The following is a 19,131-nucleotide window of genomic DNA, read 5'->3' as shown; positions in this document are numbered from 1 at the left end:
AAGCTAATTCTTTTTTTTTTTCCACAAAGCTGGTATAGCTGATTGGTCTTTCATATGTGAGCAGAATGTTCATATGTGCCAAAGAGCATCCTTAAGTCTTATTTAAGAACAGGTTGTCTTAACTTTATGGACTGCTGAATAACTATGCAAAGAAAATATTTGTATACTTATCACTTATTGTCATAGAATTTCTTAATTATTTTCAAATAAAAATTAAAAATATATCAGCTACAAGACAAAAAAACCTTAAAATCCTTAACTTTAAATTTAGAGTCAACTTGCCTGTGGCATTGCACAACCCTTATAAGTTTGTCAGAAACAATTCTATGGTTGTGTCCACACTGTTTGTTACAATGCAGGACAAGGAGAGTTCTACTCTCTCCTTGGGGATTCAGTTCAGCCGCGCTGATTATGCTGTTATTTTCAGACAATGAGAATTCTGTGTGACTCTAAGCTTCCTACGAGTAGAAGCGATAATCGATTCATTCAACCGTCCCTCCTTTCCCTCTCTCCAAACTTCTCTTCCTTTACTCCGTATGTTTCACTGAATGTCTGCCGACTTCCAGGTACACTGCTCGAGGTTTAGGAGATACTGAGTCGAGACAGAATTTCTGTCCGTAAGGGGAACACAGTTGTACGGGTCAAATAGGCAGAAGATGAGTCACTCACTGATGCAGTGGTAGGTGGATGAGTGGGAGAGGAACACGGAAGAAGAGCCTTGGTCCCTTCTTGCCATAGCAGTGGGATGATGAGAGTGAGGTGGGGGAGTAGTCAGAAAAAACTGTGGAGAGCAGGTAGTAACAGAGCTGAGTCTGAGACTCGGAGTGCAGGTGGTATACAAGCAACTGCAAATGAGGAAAGAACACGTTTGGTTGGGCAGATGGTTGGAGAGTGAGGCCTGTGAGTGGTGGAGTGACTTGGCCGTCCACACAGAACTTAAACTCAAGTACAGATGACTTTGTGGGAAACCTATTGAGAATGACAGACAGGACAAATAGCTAGAGAACGGATAATGTGCAGATAATTGGAAATGACACAGGAAAAGTATTCCAGGTTCTGAAAAGCCTCATACGGCCTCCAGAGAAAACTGGATCTTACCCTAAAAGCAATCAGGAGTTGCCAGGTAATTTAAATCAAAGTGGAGGCCCAGTTATTTGCGTTAAAGAAAAATCGTTCGGGTGGCAATGTGGGGGAGGATGAATTGAAGGGACACGAGGCTCTTCAGGATGGTATCACTGTAACGTGAGGTCCTCAGAGGCAAAGGCTGCCTAGGGTCTAGGCAAATAGCACAAATAAGCGAAATGGGCCAAGTTCAGAAACTTGAGAACTTGGACTTAGGGCCCATGTAAATAAAAGGAGCAGTCACCACTTGGCCCCAGCCAGTTGTTGCCATTTGGGAAAGCAAAGACAACCTCCCCCACCGCCCCCCACACACAGACACGCACCCCGTTGCACAGTCATTATTTACTTTCAGCTCACAGGTGGGCGTCAAACCGTTTTTGAAAGCATGAGCGGGTCAACACGAGACTGACCAATCAAAATAAACTTCGGGCCAGATACAACCGAAGCCAATGTACCGCTGAAGTGCGTTCTTTTGAACAGTGATCTCTGAAAAAATGAGTTCTGTGGTCAAATAAATTAGAAGAATTGGAACTTGAAAAAACTTATTTTAAAATTCACAAAGAAAAGAAATGTGCAAGCGTAGCCAAGACGATTTCGTAGAAGAACAAATATGTGAAGTCCTGGCCTACCGGATATGAAACCATATTGGGAATCTGTGATAATGGAAATAGCGTGGTGTTGGTACAGGAATGGGCAAATAAATTAATAGGGTGGAATGGATATTTCAGAAAGAGTCTCATTTACAGGGAGGGGCAAAAGTAGGTCTATAGTTGTGAGTATGTGAAACACAGGGTTTGTTCTTTTATTGGTACTTACAAATTATTGTATTATTTTCCACATGAACAACTGTAAACCTAGTTTTGCCCACCCTGTATAAGGGAGAATTTGGTTTATGGTGAAGGCAGCATTTTAAGTGAGCTGAAGAGCGATGGGCCATTTGATAAACGGCGCTGGGAGAACTAGCTCTCAACTGAGCAAAAACAAAGCTGGTTCTGACTCATGCCACTGACAAAAAATAAACATAAGATGAATTAAATAACGAATTATTTGAAAAAGCAATAAATAGGAGGAAATGGGAAACATGTTTATGATTGTTGGAAATAGAAGGCCATCTTAACCACACAAAATGCAAAACAATAAATGTGACTTGATCAAAAAAATTTGGACAACAAAAGCCCCCATAAATACCGTTAAAAGGTCAGCTACTATGTGGAGGAAAATATTCAACCTGTAATGGGATTAATATTTATAAAAGGGAAATAACTCCTGCCAATTAACAAGAAAAAGACAAACAGTCTGTTACAAAATTAGTCAAAAGACATGAACAGTCTGTTCCTTGAAGAGAAAATATAATCAATGAATAAACACATAAAATTATGTTTAATATGACTATGAAATATCAATATGAAAGTATACTTAACCACATTGTGATCAGATAAATGAACGTTAGAAATATGAGAGACATCTTTCCCTTCTTAAATTGGAAAAATAAAATTTTGGTAACATTAAGTAGGAGACTAGTAAAGCAGGAACTCTTCCATTACAAGTATGAGTAAGCTACTATGAAATACTATTCAGGCTTAGAGTATAAAAGGATGACACGAATCTTTGTATGTGATGAGACATATTGCTGAATGAACAAAACAAACTGCCCAACAATACGCAGAGTGTTAAACCAGTTACTTAAAAGGAGTAGAAGACATACCCGGCTATGTGTAAAAAAGTCCGCAAGTTTTCATGGAAAAAGGATAGTAGTGATCACCTGTGGTGAAAGTGTGAGGATGGGGGAGGGGAATTATATTCAAGGGGGACTTACAGGTAATTAATGGACATGTAATTTTAGAAAATTTAACAAGAGTGTATTTCTGCATTTACGAATTACTTGTATAACCAAAAATAAAATGTTTACAACAATAGGAGAAAGCTGAGCCTGCACCTACTTGTCTTCTAAGGAGGAAGCAATGAGTAGAAAGAAAGAGTCAAAAATACAAGGGAGGAGTTATTGGTGGGGCAGGTTCCCAGGGCGGTAGGAGAGAGTACAATCTACAATTTAGGTAGAAGAGACTAGCTTTGGGCGGGAGAAGGACCAATCTTCTAGTACCAGAGAAGAGGAGGAAGGGATGAGGCAGAGGAGGAGATAAATTCATACATGTGGGGATGAAGGTTGGGCGTGGAGAGAAGAGATGAGGAGTTTCTTGCACGATAACTTCTATTTTCTTTTTTAAGTAACAGCTTGTCCCCCACCACCCTCGAGTCCTGTTGTCCTCACTGTAGATATCAGTGAATGTGACTGACTTGACCTGTTCACCTCAAGCACACTCGATGTGATTAATATCTCTTCACGAGTGGGCTCCTACCTCTTGTTACCTTTGTGAAGAAGAGCTATTAGAGCCATTGCATACGCTCCCGCAAGTCCTGCAACGCCGCCCTGAAAACAACAAGGTTGTAATGATGGGCCACATCAATGAACCAGTGCCTACTGTTTGAAAGGATATGAGGAATTGCTTTCAAATAGCTGGTTTTCATTCCAGTGTATCCCATTTTGTACTCCAGAGCTTTTCTGTTTCCTGTGCATTTCTTCCCAAGAAGTCTATGAAACCAGCCCCCTCCCGCCCCCTTACTGGCATTCTCTGGAATTTCTTTTCTGAAGCCTCACAGTCCTCTGTTGTTACTTTAACAGTCAGCAAGGTGTGAAGTTGGAGAAGTGATTCTGCCCTTCCCTGCCCTTCAGATCTTAGGAGCCTTCCAGCAGCCCGAATTTGACACTGAATGTTTGGTGTCATTACACGTTGCAATGCCCCTGTGATCCTTCGGTTCCAAATGTGGAACGAAAGAGAGTTTTTAGATATGAGGCACCAGAGGAAACTGAAGCTAATATCCAAGTCCTTTATTTCGCTGCCCTACAACGTCTGCCTTCCCTAGGGAAAGTGCCACATCTCTGGTACTTTCTCCTTTTGAAGGCTCTCCTAAGGAGGAAAACCCTGAAAACTATTAGCCATTTTTTCCTGTTTTCCGTGCTGTTAACCTTGTGACTAAGGTGCTGATGTTAAAGACCCCGCTTCTGCTTCTCTCCCAATGGGTGGTAAGTGTGTTTTTCGTTGTTAGTTTTCTCTCCTCGCTTTAGCCACCCTAGTTAGTAGTGAGTGATATTCTCCAGTGCTTAGCAGGACTTTAGTATATAACTAATGAAAATCAAGATACCCCAGATGAAAGGACTGTAACTGCACACTGCATGCATCCCTGTAAGATGCTCACTACACGCAATGTGAGCAACAAAGGTGTGGCTTTAAGAGAAAACAAATGAAAAGTATTGGAGCGAGTAACTTGATTGCATATAGCTTAGTCTGTTGTATTAATCTTAACCTATTTATCCTGATTAGCCCTTATTTTTTAAAGTATATGTTATTGATTATGCTATTACAGTTGTCCCATTTTTTCTCCCCTTTATTCCTCCTCTTCCTTGTACCTCCCATCCCACCAGCATTCTCCTCCCCTCGTTCTTTGGCTTCTCCATCTCCCGTACTATTCTTAATGCATCCTATTTTGTACCTACCAGTTGTGCTACTTATTCCCTGTACCCTTTTCCCCTGTCTCCCCCCCTCTCCCTCCCCACTGATAACCCCCCATGTGATCTCCATTTCTGTGATTCTGTTCCTGTTTTAGTTGTTTGTTTAGTTTGTTATTGTTTTTGTTTTTAGGTTCCGTTGTTGGTAGTTGTGAGTTTGTTGTCATTTTACTGTTCATAGTTTTGATCATCTTCTTTTTCTTAGTCCCTTTAACATTTCATGTAATAAGGGTTTGGTGATCATGAACTCCTTTAACTTGATCTTATCTGGGAAGCACTTTATCTGCCCTTCCATTCTAAATGATAGCTTTGCTGGATAGAGTAATCTTGGATGTAGGTCCTTGCCTTTCATGACTTGGAATACTTCTTTCCAGCCCCTTCTTGCCTGTAAGGTTTCTTTGGAGAAGTCAGCTGATAGTCTAATGGGAATTCCTTTGTAGGTAACTGTCTCCTTTTCTCTTGCTGCTTTTAAGATTCTCTCCTTCTCTTTAATCTTGGGTAATTTAATTATGATGTGTCTTGATGTGTCATAAATAAATACTTAAATAAATATTTAACAGTATATCATTCTAATGAACACAGTGGATTATTAACTTTTAAAAAGATGGTCAGGTTCATTTTATAACTTAATTAGGTAGTAGAAAAATATATTTGGAACCAGATAAACCTGGGTTCTAGTCTTATCACTTAATAAATGTGACCTTGACTTAGTTAACTTTTGTAAAGCTTAGTTTTTTTATCTGAAGAAATCCTCTAGAGAATGAAGGAGGAGGAATATACTTGAGAGGAAAAATAACAAGATCAGTTTTGATGAAGCGGAGGTTGAGGAGCTTCAGGAAAATGTAGATGTGCAAATTTGGATTGACTGCTTTGAGACCAGAGGTCATTTAGTTTATCAAGACCATATTGTAAACAGCACTTTGGAAGGATGGTATTTCATCTATACTGTCTGTGAACCGATAGTAGGAGAGGTTTCTCACAAAGTTTTGTGAGCCCTGTCTCCTCCTGCTCTCCTCATTAACTCTCCATGGAGCGCTCCCAGGAGGCCCCTCGCGTGATGCCTGCCCAGCCACGACTGGCCTCCCACCCCTGCTTGCGTGCCCTTCTGGTGACTCCTAGTCACCGCCTGGCCGCCACCCCTCTGTATAAGCTCTTCAGCGATTCCGCATGGCCTGCAGGATGACCTTGACGTCACTCAGCTCAGCAGTCAGCGAAATGATGACATGGCCCGTACCTGCTGCCTCATTTTCTTCTCCTTTCTCCTCATTCCTTCATGAGCGATGAGAATCAAGTCACATCTTTCTACTCCAGACTCTCAGCTCTTGAATCTCATTAAATCACTGTGTATCCATGATACAACTAAAGCCACAGTGAGAATGATTAGTAATTTCATGACATGTATTTATAACTTACCTTTCTCTTCCAAAGGGCAATTCCCCCCCTTGGTTATTGTCCATTGAAATCAAAGTGTGATTGATTCCCAAGAATGTGAAAAATGTTTTCCGTTTCATGTAAAATTGAAATCGTTAGAAGGTCTTATTTTGCAAATGTGCTCGAGACTGGAGGTGTAAAGAGAAAGGCTTGTAACTCAGATATAAACTAGAGCTCCATGTGGTCTAGTCTGCGTACTTGGTCACTTTGGAAGATACACAAAGGTCAGGGTGGGTTCAGGCTCTCAGCGGAACACAAGGGGTAGAGAAGTGCATTTTTAATGTGTTGCAAACCTCTTGCTGCGTCTCTCAGCATCCTCCACACCGTGGCACCCACCTGCCGCCCTCCCTGCCACCCTGCAGCTCTCTGTTCCACTCTCTCAAACCTCTCGCACAGCTCCCTCCCATAGTGTAAGCCCTTTAGTCCCCACTGCTTAGCCTGGGTTCCTGGATCTCTGCTGCTACCTACTCAGCTGGCTGAAGGGCCCAGAAGCTCCATCCTGCCTTGTGAGGAAAAGGATCAAATCCCCAGGGAAATACAGTTTTCTCACTTTACCTTTTTCTAATGAGAACTCCTTGGAGAGGACTTTCTATAAATTCTCTCTCTCTTCACAAGACACATTTATAACTCTGCTTTTTTGGTGATAGATAATGTACAAATTAGAAAATTATATAGGCATAATATAATATACAGGCACATCCTCATATACTTAAACTATTTATCTTGCTAATTATTTTGTCTCACCTTGCAATGCCAGGCTTCTACTGTAATGCAATGGGTGCTTTAAGGATGTGGTTGATCGGTGTGCTGACGGAGAACTCAGTGTTACAATGTTATTTTCTATTTTCTTTTGTATCCCTAGAAAAGAAACACAAAATAATAAGTTCAGCCTTTATGCAAGACTGTGCCCAAGTAAATTTCTACAGACAATGAATTTTTCCATCCCATTGTATAAAATACCTGTTGTTTCATTTTAGTTGCCACCTTAGATGGTCATCTGAAAATGATTCTGTATTTAATGAATTTAACTGTTTATTCTCAAGGGTCACAGAAAAATGTCTGTCAGAAATGCCATACAGTAAATGCATTTCCCATAATGTAAATAAGATAAAAATGTAGCCTTCGTATTGTAATGCAGTACATTGGACTTCAAACTGAAACGTATTTCAGAACTGGACTGTGTTCAGAAGAGGCCATTTGCTTCTATTGAAGTTTCCTACATTTCTGTTTTGTGTGCAGATTTAAGCTGCTTATTATTAATACTAAGGCAAAATGTTTTCTTCAGGAATTTGGGAAGTAATGAACAGCCTCATTCAGAGAGTCTGTGGCCTGGATTTGGTCCATGAACTTATGGACGTGAAGCTGTTTAGTGTGCTTAAGAACGAGGATACTTTCGAGAGGGGGTTTGAATTGTGTGCCCCGTGATGTGTTTGCCTCTCGCAAAGTTTGGTTTGAAGTAGTTGAGACAAGACTGTGAACAAGTCCCCGAGAATCTCAGAGCAGCAGAGAACCCCCAAAGGTCCTTCTTCTTAGTGCCCATATCCAAGGAGGAGTTTACACATCATTTGAGACAGGCGGTTGCTGCTCTGGTTTTTGTGACACATCCGAGCGTGGGTGTCCTGATTGTGCCCAAGTGGCTATTTGAGAAGAAAGCCCAACATTCTTGTTTTCTATCATATTTTCTAAGAAACGTGAGCAATGATTGCGAGAGATGTTCCGTCTGTTTCTTGGGTGGTTGTTGGCGTGAGGACGTTGCCTATGACATTTCAAAATCGGAAGGATTTTTCCATGTCTATATTTAGTTTACCTTTTAAAATCATAGTGTTATTCCTTCAGCATTTATCTGAGTTACTTTGTACCAGGGGTTTCAAAACTTAAAAGTGCACAGAGGGCCGGCAGCTAAACTGAAGTGAGCCACGAGGGCAGGAGGGAGCGGTGGTATCTGTGCCTGAACTGGGGAACACAGGTCCCAGGAGCCGGGAGCAATCAGATCTAACTGAGAACAAGGGAGGAAGAAAAGACACCGCTGGCCAAACACAGCACTCTGCCAGCTGCGCTTGGCCTATGGGCCTTTTATTTATGATCTGCCTCCAGTAGACAGTATGCCCGCAGGTGCTTGCGAAAGCTTTCAGTGATGATCCCAAACGTGTCAGGTACCACTTAATCCACATTTGCAGTTTAATTTTTCCGACAAGGGCCTGTTTTGGATGTGCAGGTTGTTTTCAGTCTAGATATCCTGGAGAAACAGAGTAACCGTATATATAAAGTGCAGGTCTTATTTTGATAATTCTATTCCAGATTAGTCTTGTTGACATGAAGCAAAGAATTTTGGTGAAGTTAAACATAAATATCATTTACTTTATTTTTAATTCTTTTTATTTATTGATTTTAGAGAGAGAGAGAAAGGAGGGGGGAGAGAGAGATTGATTTGTTCCACTTATTTATGTCTTCATTCATTAATTCTTGCATTGCCCTGACCAGAGATCGATCGAACCTGCAACCTTCACATGTTATGGTAACTCTCTAACCAACTGAGTTGTCCGGCCAGGGCTATAATATGATTTCTATCTGCTTAAAAATTCTGCTTTTAGTACTAATTGTTCGCTTTATTTGTGTTTTCTGAGTGAACTAATTTGTTTTTTGTTCCAGTACACAGTTTTTTAAAAATATAAACACATATTTTCCTGGGGTTCTGAATTTTTCTAAGACTAAACTACATGGTCTTTCAAGGCACCCCCTCATCTGCCCCTCTTTTCTCAAAAGTGAAGGCAGCCCCACCGGGATTCTCTGACTCTAGGGGTCGGACCGCCGCTGGGGCACAGTGCGGATATCTGCTTTTCAGAAATACCTGAGAAGGGATCCTTCTGTTGGGCAAAAAGTAGTTAGTAGATCTGGTGTCACTAGTGACACCAATTTTAAAATCCATGATCTTACTACTTTGTTGTTTTTTTCCAACTATGTCGTGTCTTTATATCTGAGGGACTGTAATATCCTTCGTTTGGTTCAGTGAACTAAATTATCATCACAATAATAATTTTTGTTGGTTACTTGGGTGTATAATTGTATAAGGAGATTCTTAAAACCTTCTTATGTAGGTGAATAAAATGAAGTCTCATTTTATGCAGATACTTCCAAGTAGCCTTCTACTTGGGGTCTAGTTTAACAAGTAAATATTCATAAAAGTTAAGAACTAAATGAATGGTTTGCATTTCTTCTAACATGTAAATGTGATGTGTGTGGAGTAATACTTCAGTTTATAATCTCCAAGAGGGTAGAAGCTTTATTTTTGTTTTATTCATGAGAACATTAAAAGATAAGAAATGACAAAATATCTTAGCTTTATCATTTAAATTTACAGAGAAAATGCATTTTGCAAACGGAGGAAGATTTCTGCGTTGCAGATGTCATCCGATCAAACCATTGTTAATGATTTTGACAGCTTTTCCTCTGTGGTTGTTCCTACAGAAGAGTGAATTTTCAAAGGTCCTTAATCCACCATTTTTATTCCCTATTTTTAGTTAGTATCTTCCCTTAGGACAGATGAGACTAGAAGCATATGGAATTGCCCAGTGCCCGATGGAGAGGGGGCGTCAGTTTGAACTGGGATACAGGGCCCTAGAAAAAAAGGGACTGGAGACAAATTTGGCCCGTTTACAGTAATTACTTGTTATATTACAGTAACAAATAGCCATAGAGTATACACAGGTGTTCTATAGATGCTTTTTATTCTGCACAGCACTCTGTGAAGTTTTACCATCTGCTTTTCTATCCCACAGCAGATGCAGGGAAGAGGCTCAGAGGCAGGACACAGGCAGTGAGAAAGAAGGTTTAATTATAAAAAGTAGACATAACAATCAGCAGGTGACAGTGTAGCACACTGTGGTACTCGCTTTTCATAGGCTTAGCTAGCTCGAGATGAAAGGCTAATTTGTGCTCTGGGTTCTTTGCTTTTCAAGACACAGAATGCCTAAATATTTTAGAAAGTTTTCTATAAAAAATGTTTAAGGTTTAACACTTGAAGATATAGGCTTCATTTGCCTAGAGACATTATGGCTGAGAAATACAATATATCCAAATTATGTTGCTAATGGGACGTTGCTTGATCATTGTGGCAAATTCTGTTGCGCAGAAAGATTCTTAATTGTTCCCCTAAATGTACCATAGTAGTTCCAGCTCCAAAAATCTTCACATGGAGAAAAATTATTAAGCCTCTCAATGTGGAAAGTTGAACCGCACAGGAGTAATGCCTTTTTGGTCACTCCCTGTGCTAAGTCCTTTAAATTTTTCTGAAAAGAGTTCTTCATGTCGAAATGAAAAGGGTAATAATAATTAGTAACAAAAGGTATATGAAAATATAAAAATACTGGTAAAGGTAAGTATATGTCAAATTCCAAACACTCTAATGCTGTGATATGGTGATGTGTTAATCACTTAACTCTAGGATAAAGGTTAAAGGACAAAGGTATTAAACATAACTCTAGTTACAGTTATTTATTAATAAATATATGATATAAGGAGAGAGAAACTGTGGCATCAAAAACACAAAACGTGGGGTGAGGGGTAAATGGTACAGTTTTTCCATGCGACCAAGGTCGTTATCAGCTTAAAATACACTGTTACACCTATGAGGCATTTTCTTTAAGCCTTGTGGTAAACACAAAACAAAAGCCAATATTAGATGCACAAAAGATAAAGAGAAGGAATCCAAGAATACTGCAGGGAAAAAGCATCAGTTTCCGAAGAGAGACAGCAAAAGAAGACAAAGGAACACATAAACTGTAAGATAGCCAGAAAACAATGAAATAAGAAGGCATTAGTAAGTCCTTACCTATCAATAGTTGCTTTAAATGTAAATGGGTTAAATTCTCCAATCACAAGGCAAAGAGTGACTGAATGAATTAGAAGACAAGAGCCAAGTATAGGCTGCCTATGAGAAAGTCACTTCAGCTTCAAGGCCACACACAGACTGAAAGTGAAGGGATAGGAAAATGTATTTCCTGCAAAAAACAAACCAAAAGAAAGCAAGAGTAGCTATACTTACATCAGACAAAATAGACTTTAAGCCAAAAACTGTAACAGTAGGCAAAGAAAGTCATTGTATAGTGATAAAAAGTCAATTCATCCTGTGGGTGTAACAGCTGTAAATATATATGCATCCAACATAGGGAGCACCTAAATATATTGAGTGGATACTAACAGTTCTGAAGAGAGGAAGAGATGAATATATGATAGTAGCAGTGGAATTCAATACTCCACTCTCAACATTGGATGGTTCACCCACACAGAAAATCAATGAGGAGACATTGGACGTGAGCTGTGCCGTAGAATAAATGCATTTAGCAGATGCAGAACATCCCACCCATCGGTAGCAGCATATGCCGCCTTCTCGAGCAGAAATGGAACATTCTCCAGTGTAAATCATACGTGAGGTCACAAAACAAACTTGAGCAAATCTAATAATATTAAAACCAAACCAAGTATTTTTTAATAGCCACAATGGTATGAAACTAGAAATCAGTAGCAGTAGGAAAACTAAAGAATTCACAACTGTGTTGAAATTAAACAGCACATTCTTAAAAAAACCCAACGGGTCAAGAAAGAAATCAAAAGGGAAATAAAATATACCTTGAAACAAACAAAAATGGGAATACAACGTGCCGAAACTTATGAAATTCAACCAAAGCAGTTCTAGGATGGAAGTTCGTAGCTATACATGCCTATGTTAAGAAAAACAAAGCTCACAAACAACCTGAGTCTGTGCCTCACGAAACTGGAAAAAGGGACTAAGCCCAAAAGATGAAGAAAGGAAATGACAAAGATCAGAGTAGAAATAAACAAAATAGTGACCAGAAAAACCACAAAAAGATCAATGAAATTATGAGCTGTGTTTTTGAAAAAAAAAACCCCATAAAATTGACAAACCTGTAGCTCAACTAAGCGACAAGACCCAACTACATGAAGTCATAGTAACTTCATGTAACTTCATGTTTCATAGCTGAAAGAAGAGGCGTTACAATTAACACACAGAAATACAGAGGATTATAAAAGACTGTGAACATTATATGCCAGAAAACTTGGATAACCTACAGAAATGGATAAATTCCTAGAAACATGCAACTTACCGAGACTGAATCATGAAGAAACAGAAAATGTGAACAGAACAATAACAAATAAGGACATTGAATCTGTAATCAAACACCTCCCAACCAAGAAAAGTCCAAGACCAGATGGTTTCACTGGTGAACTCTACCGAACATTTAAAAACTAACGCTGTTCTTTCTCGAAGTCTTCTAAAAAAAACTGAAGATGTGGGAACACTCCCAAACTAATTTTATGACGTCAGTATTACCGTGATACCTAAGCCAGAGCAGGACACTGCAAAAAGAAGGCGGATGGGGAAGGGGGAGGGGAAAACTACAGACTGGTGTCTCTGAATATAGATGCGAGAATACTCAACAAAACCTTGAATACTAGCAAACTAGTATTCAATTCCATCACGGAACCCCTTAGTGCACTCTTGGTGGGGATGCTGATTGGTGCAGCCACTACGGAAAACAGTATGGAGTTTCCTCAAAAGATTAAAAATGGACCTGCTTTATGACCCAATGATTCCACTTCTGGCGATTTATCCAAAGAAACACAAAACACTAATTCAACATTAGTCTTGATAACAATTTTTTTTGGATCTGAAACCAAAAGCTCATGCAACAATGCAAAAATCAGCAAGTAGGACTGCATCGAATTCCATCTATAGCAAAAAGAAGCAATCAACAAAGTGGAAAGCAACTCATTTCCAACCTATCAGGAAGGAGTTGATATCTAAAATATATCAAAAATTCCTTAATATTGTTAATATAGCAAAAATTAAAAATGGGCAGGAGACTTAAGTAGAAATTTTTCCAAAGATGATGACAAATGGCCAAGGTACATGAAAAGGTGTTCACCATCTTTCATCATCAGTGAAATGCAATGCAAAACCTCAGTGAGGCATCATCTCCTTACACCTGTTGGGATAGCTGTTACCAAAAAGACAAGCGGTTACAAGTGCTGTAGAGGATGTGGCGTGAAGGGCATCCCTGTGCACTGTGGTGGGAGTATACACCGGTGCATCCACCCTAGGGAACAGTGTGGAGTTTGCTTAGCAAATTGAAAATAAAGCAGCCGTACGACCCAATAATCCCATTGCTGAGTGTGTACCTGATGGGAGCGAAAGCACTCTCTCCGAGAGATACCGGCACTCCCACGGTCCCTGCAGCCGAAGCATGGGAAAACCCAGGTATCCATCGGCAGGTGAATGGATAAAGAAGATGTGTGCACACACACACCCAAGACTGTAGTGCGGCCGGGAGAAAGAAGGAAACCCTGCCCTTTGTGACAGCTTGGATGGACCTCGAGAGCTTGATGCTAAGTGAACTAAGCCAGACAGAGAAAGACAAATACCATATGTTTTGTATGTGTAATCCAAAAAACCGAACTCATGAAAACAAAGACTAGAATGGTGGTGGCCAGGGACTGTGGGTAGGGAATATTGGGAGGTATTGGCCAAAGGGTCCCAACTTCCAGTTACAAGATGAGTACATTGTGGGGATCTAAGGTACAGCATGGTTACTGTAGTTAACACTGGTGTGTTATGCAGGGTCCGGCACAAATAAAGCCCCTTTTTAAATCTCAAAATCATAAGGACGCAATTCTGTAACAGAACAATATCCCATGCAAGTACACCGTATGACATTTTAGGCGAAATGTTCAAATTGAAACTATGAACTATTACTCCTGTATTATTACCCTACGGACCGCACTCTAGCAGGTCTTACTTCTGCCAGCCCCTGTGTGTACGTAAGTCGTTAAGGGAATATACTGAAATGCTATTACCACAGGAGAAATAGTAATTGCGTGAGGCGATAGACATGCTAAGGAGTGTTACTGTGGCACTCATTTCACAGCATGCTCGTGTATCGAGTCATCACATGGTACATTTTAAACTTGCATGTGGTGTATGTCAAGTATGTCTTAGTGAAGCTGGAAAGAGGAAGGCATTATATAAAAACCAAGGACACTTCAGCAAAGTTTGTAATAATATACCAATATCGGTTCATTAGTTGTGACAAATGTACACTAGGGGAACATAGGGGAATCTAGGTGTGGTGTACATATGCTCTTGTGCTATCCTTGCAATGTCCTGTAAATGTAAAACCACTCTAAACTTAAAAATCTAATTATTTGAAAGGAAAATATTTAAGGTGTCTGGTCCCCATTTTTGTTGCAGGTGCTTTCTTAGAGAAAAAGACCAATGCGCTGATGCTCCCGGATAGCAAGTAAATCTAGCTAGATACTCACATAGAGAAAAACTTCTATGGATATCTTTTCACTAGTAGTGAGTCAGGTCGCTATTATAATACGAGCCATTTAATACAAATGCAGCTGTCTGTTCTGATGTTAAAAGTGTGTCGTTTCTTTACACAGTGTCCTGGCCGGCTACAACGGCACCGTCTTTGCATACGGGCAGACGGGCAGCGGTAAGACATTCACCATCACGGGTGGGGCAGAGCGCTACAGGGACAGAGGCGTCATCCCAAGGACACTGTCGTACATCTTCGAGCAACTGCAAAAGGTATGGAACTACAAGTTCATTTGTTATTTGATGTCTTCAGCAGAAATTTACTGTGAGCAAAAAATTTACTGTGACATTATATTGTATCTAAATGAAAAAGGATTATTGTGCAGTAATTCTGGCCTTCCCATTTAAGGGAAGTTTGGGATTTTGCTGGAGAAGTAGAAATTAAGAAGGTGCTTCTCGTTAAGGGGGTGCTGTTTCAGCAAAGGCTCAAAGGGAGTTCCTTCTGATATGCACATGGAGGTTAAAGGAACAGACAACACATTTCCCACATCTTACATTCTCCGTTAAGAAACTAAAGGATGCCCTCTTGCCGAAACAGACCTTTATTCTAGCTGCTAAAGCACTCAAAAGGATAATGTGATTGTTCCTTTATCACACTTTTAAAGAAGCCCACAGGAATTTACCAGAGTGAAAATCCTATTGCAGTTAATATTACTATAAGGACAAATTCTCTGTCTATATTTTATGCATAATTTACTGTGTGGCTCCAAGTGCCTATTGTTTTATCAGTATTTAATACAACATATAATACAAGTAACATTGTAGGGATCCTTACTCCCATTTTATATTTGGGAAAACTAAGTCTCAGGTTAAATATCTTTTTCTGGGTTCTTATAAGTAGCTGACCTGGAGGTCCATTCCAGGTGTATGTGATACCAGACTCTGTGCTTTTTATCACTCTATACACTGCCGTGTATCCCAGACTGAACTTGTTTTGTTGGTTGTATTTAAACATATTCTCTACAATGAGCCATTTCTCTGGGTTTCCATTCTCCCCTCTGTGAAAGTGGAGACGGAATACTACTAGAGGATCTCTAGCGTCCCTGGTAGTTCCAACAATTGCTTGGTTGCACAAATTCTCTATGACAAATGTCCTAACTAGGTCAGTGTAACAGTCATTCCAGAATTTCTCAACTGTATGCTCTTTGCATTTTAAGTTGCAACAATAAGAAGAAATCGCTGAGATCTGCATAATTCTAATTTCCATCCATAAAGTAGCAATTACCCATTAGTTCAGCTCATCTCTCACTAGCTCAAACATTCCAACTCTGCATGCCAGGAAATGTGGAACAGAGAGAGTTGAGTACAGTGCATATGTTGGACTCAAATCCCTTCTTCTCATTTGCTCATTTATTTCTGACATTAGCTGCTTTGTTTTTTCCCTCACATTTCACAAACTGGGGATGTATTTGTAATGGCTTTTATTGTCGTGACCTAATGTGCAAGCGTGTTGTCTTGGAAAGGTCCTTGAAGTTGGTGCAGGCCAGCCTGCTTCTGCTCACACCGTGTGGCCTTGGGGCAGTTTCTTAAAGGCTCAGGCTTGTAGAGTTGCTCTGAGGGCTGAGCGTACTGTATTTAAGGATGTTGTCCAGTTCTTGGCACATAGTAGATGCTCAATACGTGAAAGTTATTACTACAGCTGTGTACAGCAGGTCCTTGAATAACATCGTTTCATGCAAAGTCTTGTTAAAATGTTGATGAGATGCTGTGGGAACTTAACTCTTGTTTATATCCACTAGCCTCTGGTAAAACGTGCATTGTTTCTCTTAAAGCCGCTGAACCCATTGGGAATGTTAAGTGAGGACTTACTGTAATATATGTGCATGTGGAGAAAAGACTCCTGACCAGTTCCAAAGAACCCTTTGAAACTCAGAACAAAGCCAGTCCCCTTGAGAAAGTTAAACAGAATCAACAAGTCCTTTTTCTAATAGAAAATGTATTTGTCTTTTTAAAAAAATTTGTCTCTGTTTACCAAAATACGAGCCCAATTCTAAAAATCTACGTTTCCCAAGGCCCTACCACGTGTTGGGCCCAGTGTTTTCTGTGTTTGTCATTGACATTACTCCAGACCCCATTTTAGCCTGAACAGTCCTGAGTTTGGAGAGAGGCCATCGGACTAATTTGCAGCCAGGACAACTCTTTGTAAACGGACAGTTTCCATGATGGGGAACAAGACATTCATTGTAGTCAGACCGAACTCTGGCAAAACAAGGCAGAGGCAGTTTGCAGTGTGTCATAAAGTTTGTCCACAGTGCAGAGCCAAAGAAATGCAGACAGGTACTCGGCTATCCCCAGCTGATTGCTTTAGAGGGCCACGTGGTGCTCTGTGGAATTCCTACATGAAATATTTGACTTATGCAAAGTATTTATTTCAAGGTAAACAAGAGCCAGTGCCTCCTGGGTCCTAAAACTCCTGTGAGTATGACAGGAACACATTTTCAATGATGTTAAGAGAAGAAAACTGAGTGCGTTTATTTTAGAAATCACCGCCCATTAGTTTTGAGTAGTATGAGGTTCAAACTTGTTTTGGGGCGGGAGAAAAGGCTGTCTGCGGAGAACATATGTGTTACATTACAGTCTGGCAACCCTAAACACTAAAAAACACAGAGTCATAAGGAAAGGTAGCTTGCCACATAGCCGGGCGAATTTCACTCCGATGAAAGCCTGGAAAACGCAGCAGCGAGGGGCCACAGGCATTGCCCCTACCATCTCGGGGCCGTGCGCCTGACGCTTCGCTTTTTGTCATTTCTTCTGACTTCTGGAAGAAGAGAGTTTCTTCACTGCAAATGGACATACAAGTTGGCTGTTCTTTTTTTGTCTTTTCCTTTCTTTTTATATTCACATACAGAATTCTCCATTTGAAGGCTTTTAAATATATGAAAATATAAAAAAACAACGGCAATGGTAATAACGGCAGAACAATTCATTGGTGACTATTGCAGACCACGCATCTTTGGTAGGATTTTAAATACAGGCGCTAGCTCTCTGTCACAACCTAGCCACAAGATAAAGGTCATTATCCCCCATTTTCATGGTTAAAAGACTGAGGATAGGAGTGCAGGATCGCTCAGTGACAGATGGCAGGTCCAGAAGTTAGATCCAGTTTTTCGTCTGATGCTAAGATGAGCTCAGAAGCGTATATTAAAACTGCAAAACCTCAGACCACAATCTACGGAGTATTTCAGATATGCTCAGATAAGCTTTAGGAATATGTGGCTTTAAACAGGATCTTGGGATGTTGCTATGGCCTTTAATGTGCTCTGTGAATCTTGCAGAGAGGAGCAGTATGTACCGGGCAGGGCGAAAGTAGGTTTACAGTTGTTCATATGAAACTAATTCAGTCGTCAACAGATAATAGTACAGGAGTGAACTGTTGTGCATACTCACAACTGTAAACCTAAACCTACTTTCGCTTCACTTGTATGCGTTCACCATGGGTCAATTTTTCCGTGAATATTTCATGGAGTATTTTAGGAAGCACTGCGCTAGCCTGAAGGCCACACAGAGTCTGTCTAGTAGGTATAGTCCCTGATACCTGCACTCAGCCAAACTCCAGCCCAGAGAATTATGTTGAAATGGTGCCTTTACTAAACTGGGATACTAATTTAACTAGCTGATAGATCATTTGCAGGGTAAGCGGCCAGAGACAACCACACTGATAGAATTTCCAGCAGCTAGTTGGAAGCAATATGTTTGGTGGAGACTCAGTCCACACCAGAACACCAGGACGTGAAGTTCCAGAGCTGCAGCTTCAGCATTTTCCTATAGTCATGTGCTGGCCGAGAGTTGCTTGGATTTTTCATGTATTATTTTGATTTAATGAAATGGTAGTATCTTTATTTGAATAGTTTGAGCCATTTCAGGACCAGAGAATTATATTAATTTTAATTGAAGAACGTGTAGGAATTCATTGTCCAGCTTCCTTAATTTAATGGATATGGAAACTGAGGCCTGACATCACAGGGGCTCATAGCAAGAAGGACTAGGATTCCAGCTTTGGGTTTGCTTTCTCCCCCTCCTCTGTGGTTTGGTTCTCTCTCTCCTTGAATGACACCTGTGAAAAGGATTGTCTTGGATATGGATGGGAATTAACAGGAAATTGATCTTAAGCAAATCCACTCTGTGAGGATTCACTCTGATAGCCTGCTGACCTTCTTGCCACAAGACACAAATATATTCTCTTAGGAGAAAAAGGATAATATCTGCTTAATATTTTGGGAGGAATACAAAGGGAGTGCTACTGTGCGATATTTTGTACTAAAAACAGAACTTGGGATTCCCTCAAGAGCTGAAAAAATTCCCTGTTTTATTCCGCTCCAGGGAGAATGTTGGGTTTTGTTTTGTTTTTGTTGCTTTTTTGTCTGTTGACAGAATTAAGACCTGAACCGTAGAACCAAGTTCCCTTGACTTTTTATCCTAAATTCACTGACACCCATATCATTGCACTTCAGCAGTGACTCACAGAAAGTACCTCTCTCTAATCAATGGCTGAGTACCCCTGGTTTGCCACTTGGGCCAGAAAAATTAACCAGGTAGGGGATAGGCAGTGACCTGGTGATGTCCATGCTTACGAATACTTGATCAGCTATATAGCTAAACTATTTCTGTCCCCTGG

General features: G+C 40.3%; 1 protein-coding gene across 5 annotated transcripts in view; it reads left to right on the top strand.

Annotated features, from left to right (window-relative positions):
- Window positions 1–19,131, top strand: part of KIF6 (kinesin family member 6) — a 369,273-nt gene that overhangs the window by 53,064 nt on the left and 297,078 nt on the right. For all 5 annotated transcript variants that reach the window (XM_053914011.1, XM_053914012.1, XM_053914009.1 and 2 more), the window contains one exon: window positions 14,582–14,729. In XM_053914011.1, coding sequence (XP_053769986.1) covers window positions 14,582–14,729 — 148 coding nt within the window. The remainder of the gene's footprint in view (window positions 1–14,581; window positions 14,730–19,131) is intronic.

This window comes from Desmodus rotundus, chromosome 11 (assembly GCF_022682495.2).
Source record: "Desmodus rotundus isolate HL8 chromosome 11, HLdesRot8A.1, whole genome shotgun sequence".
NCBI lineage: Eukaryota > Metazoa > Chordata > Mammalia > Chiroptera > Phyllostomidae > Desmodus > Desmodus rotundus.
This window is presented reverse-complemented; position numbering and strand designations above follow the sequence as displayed.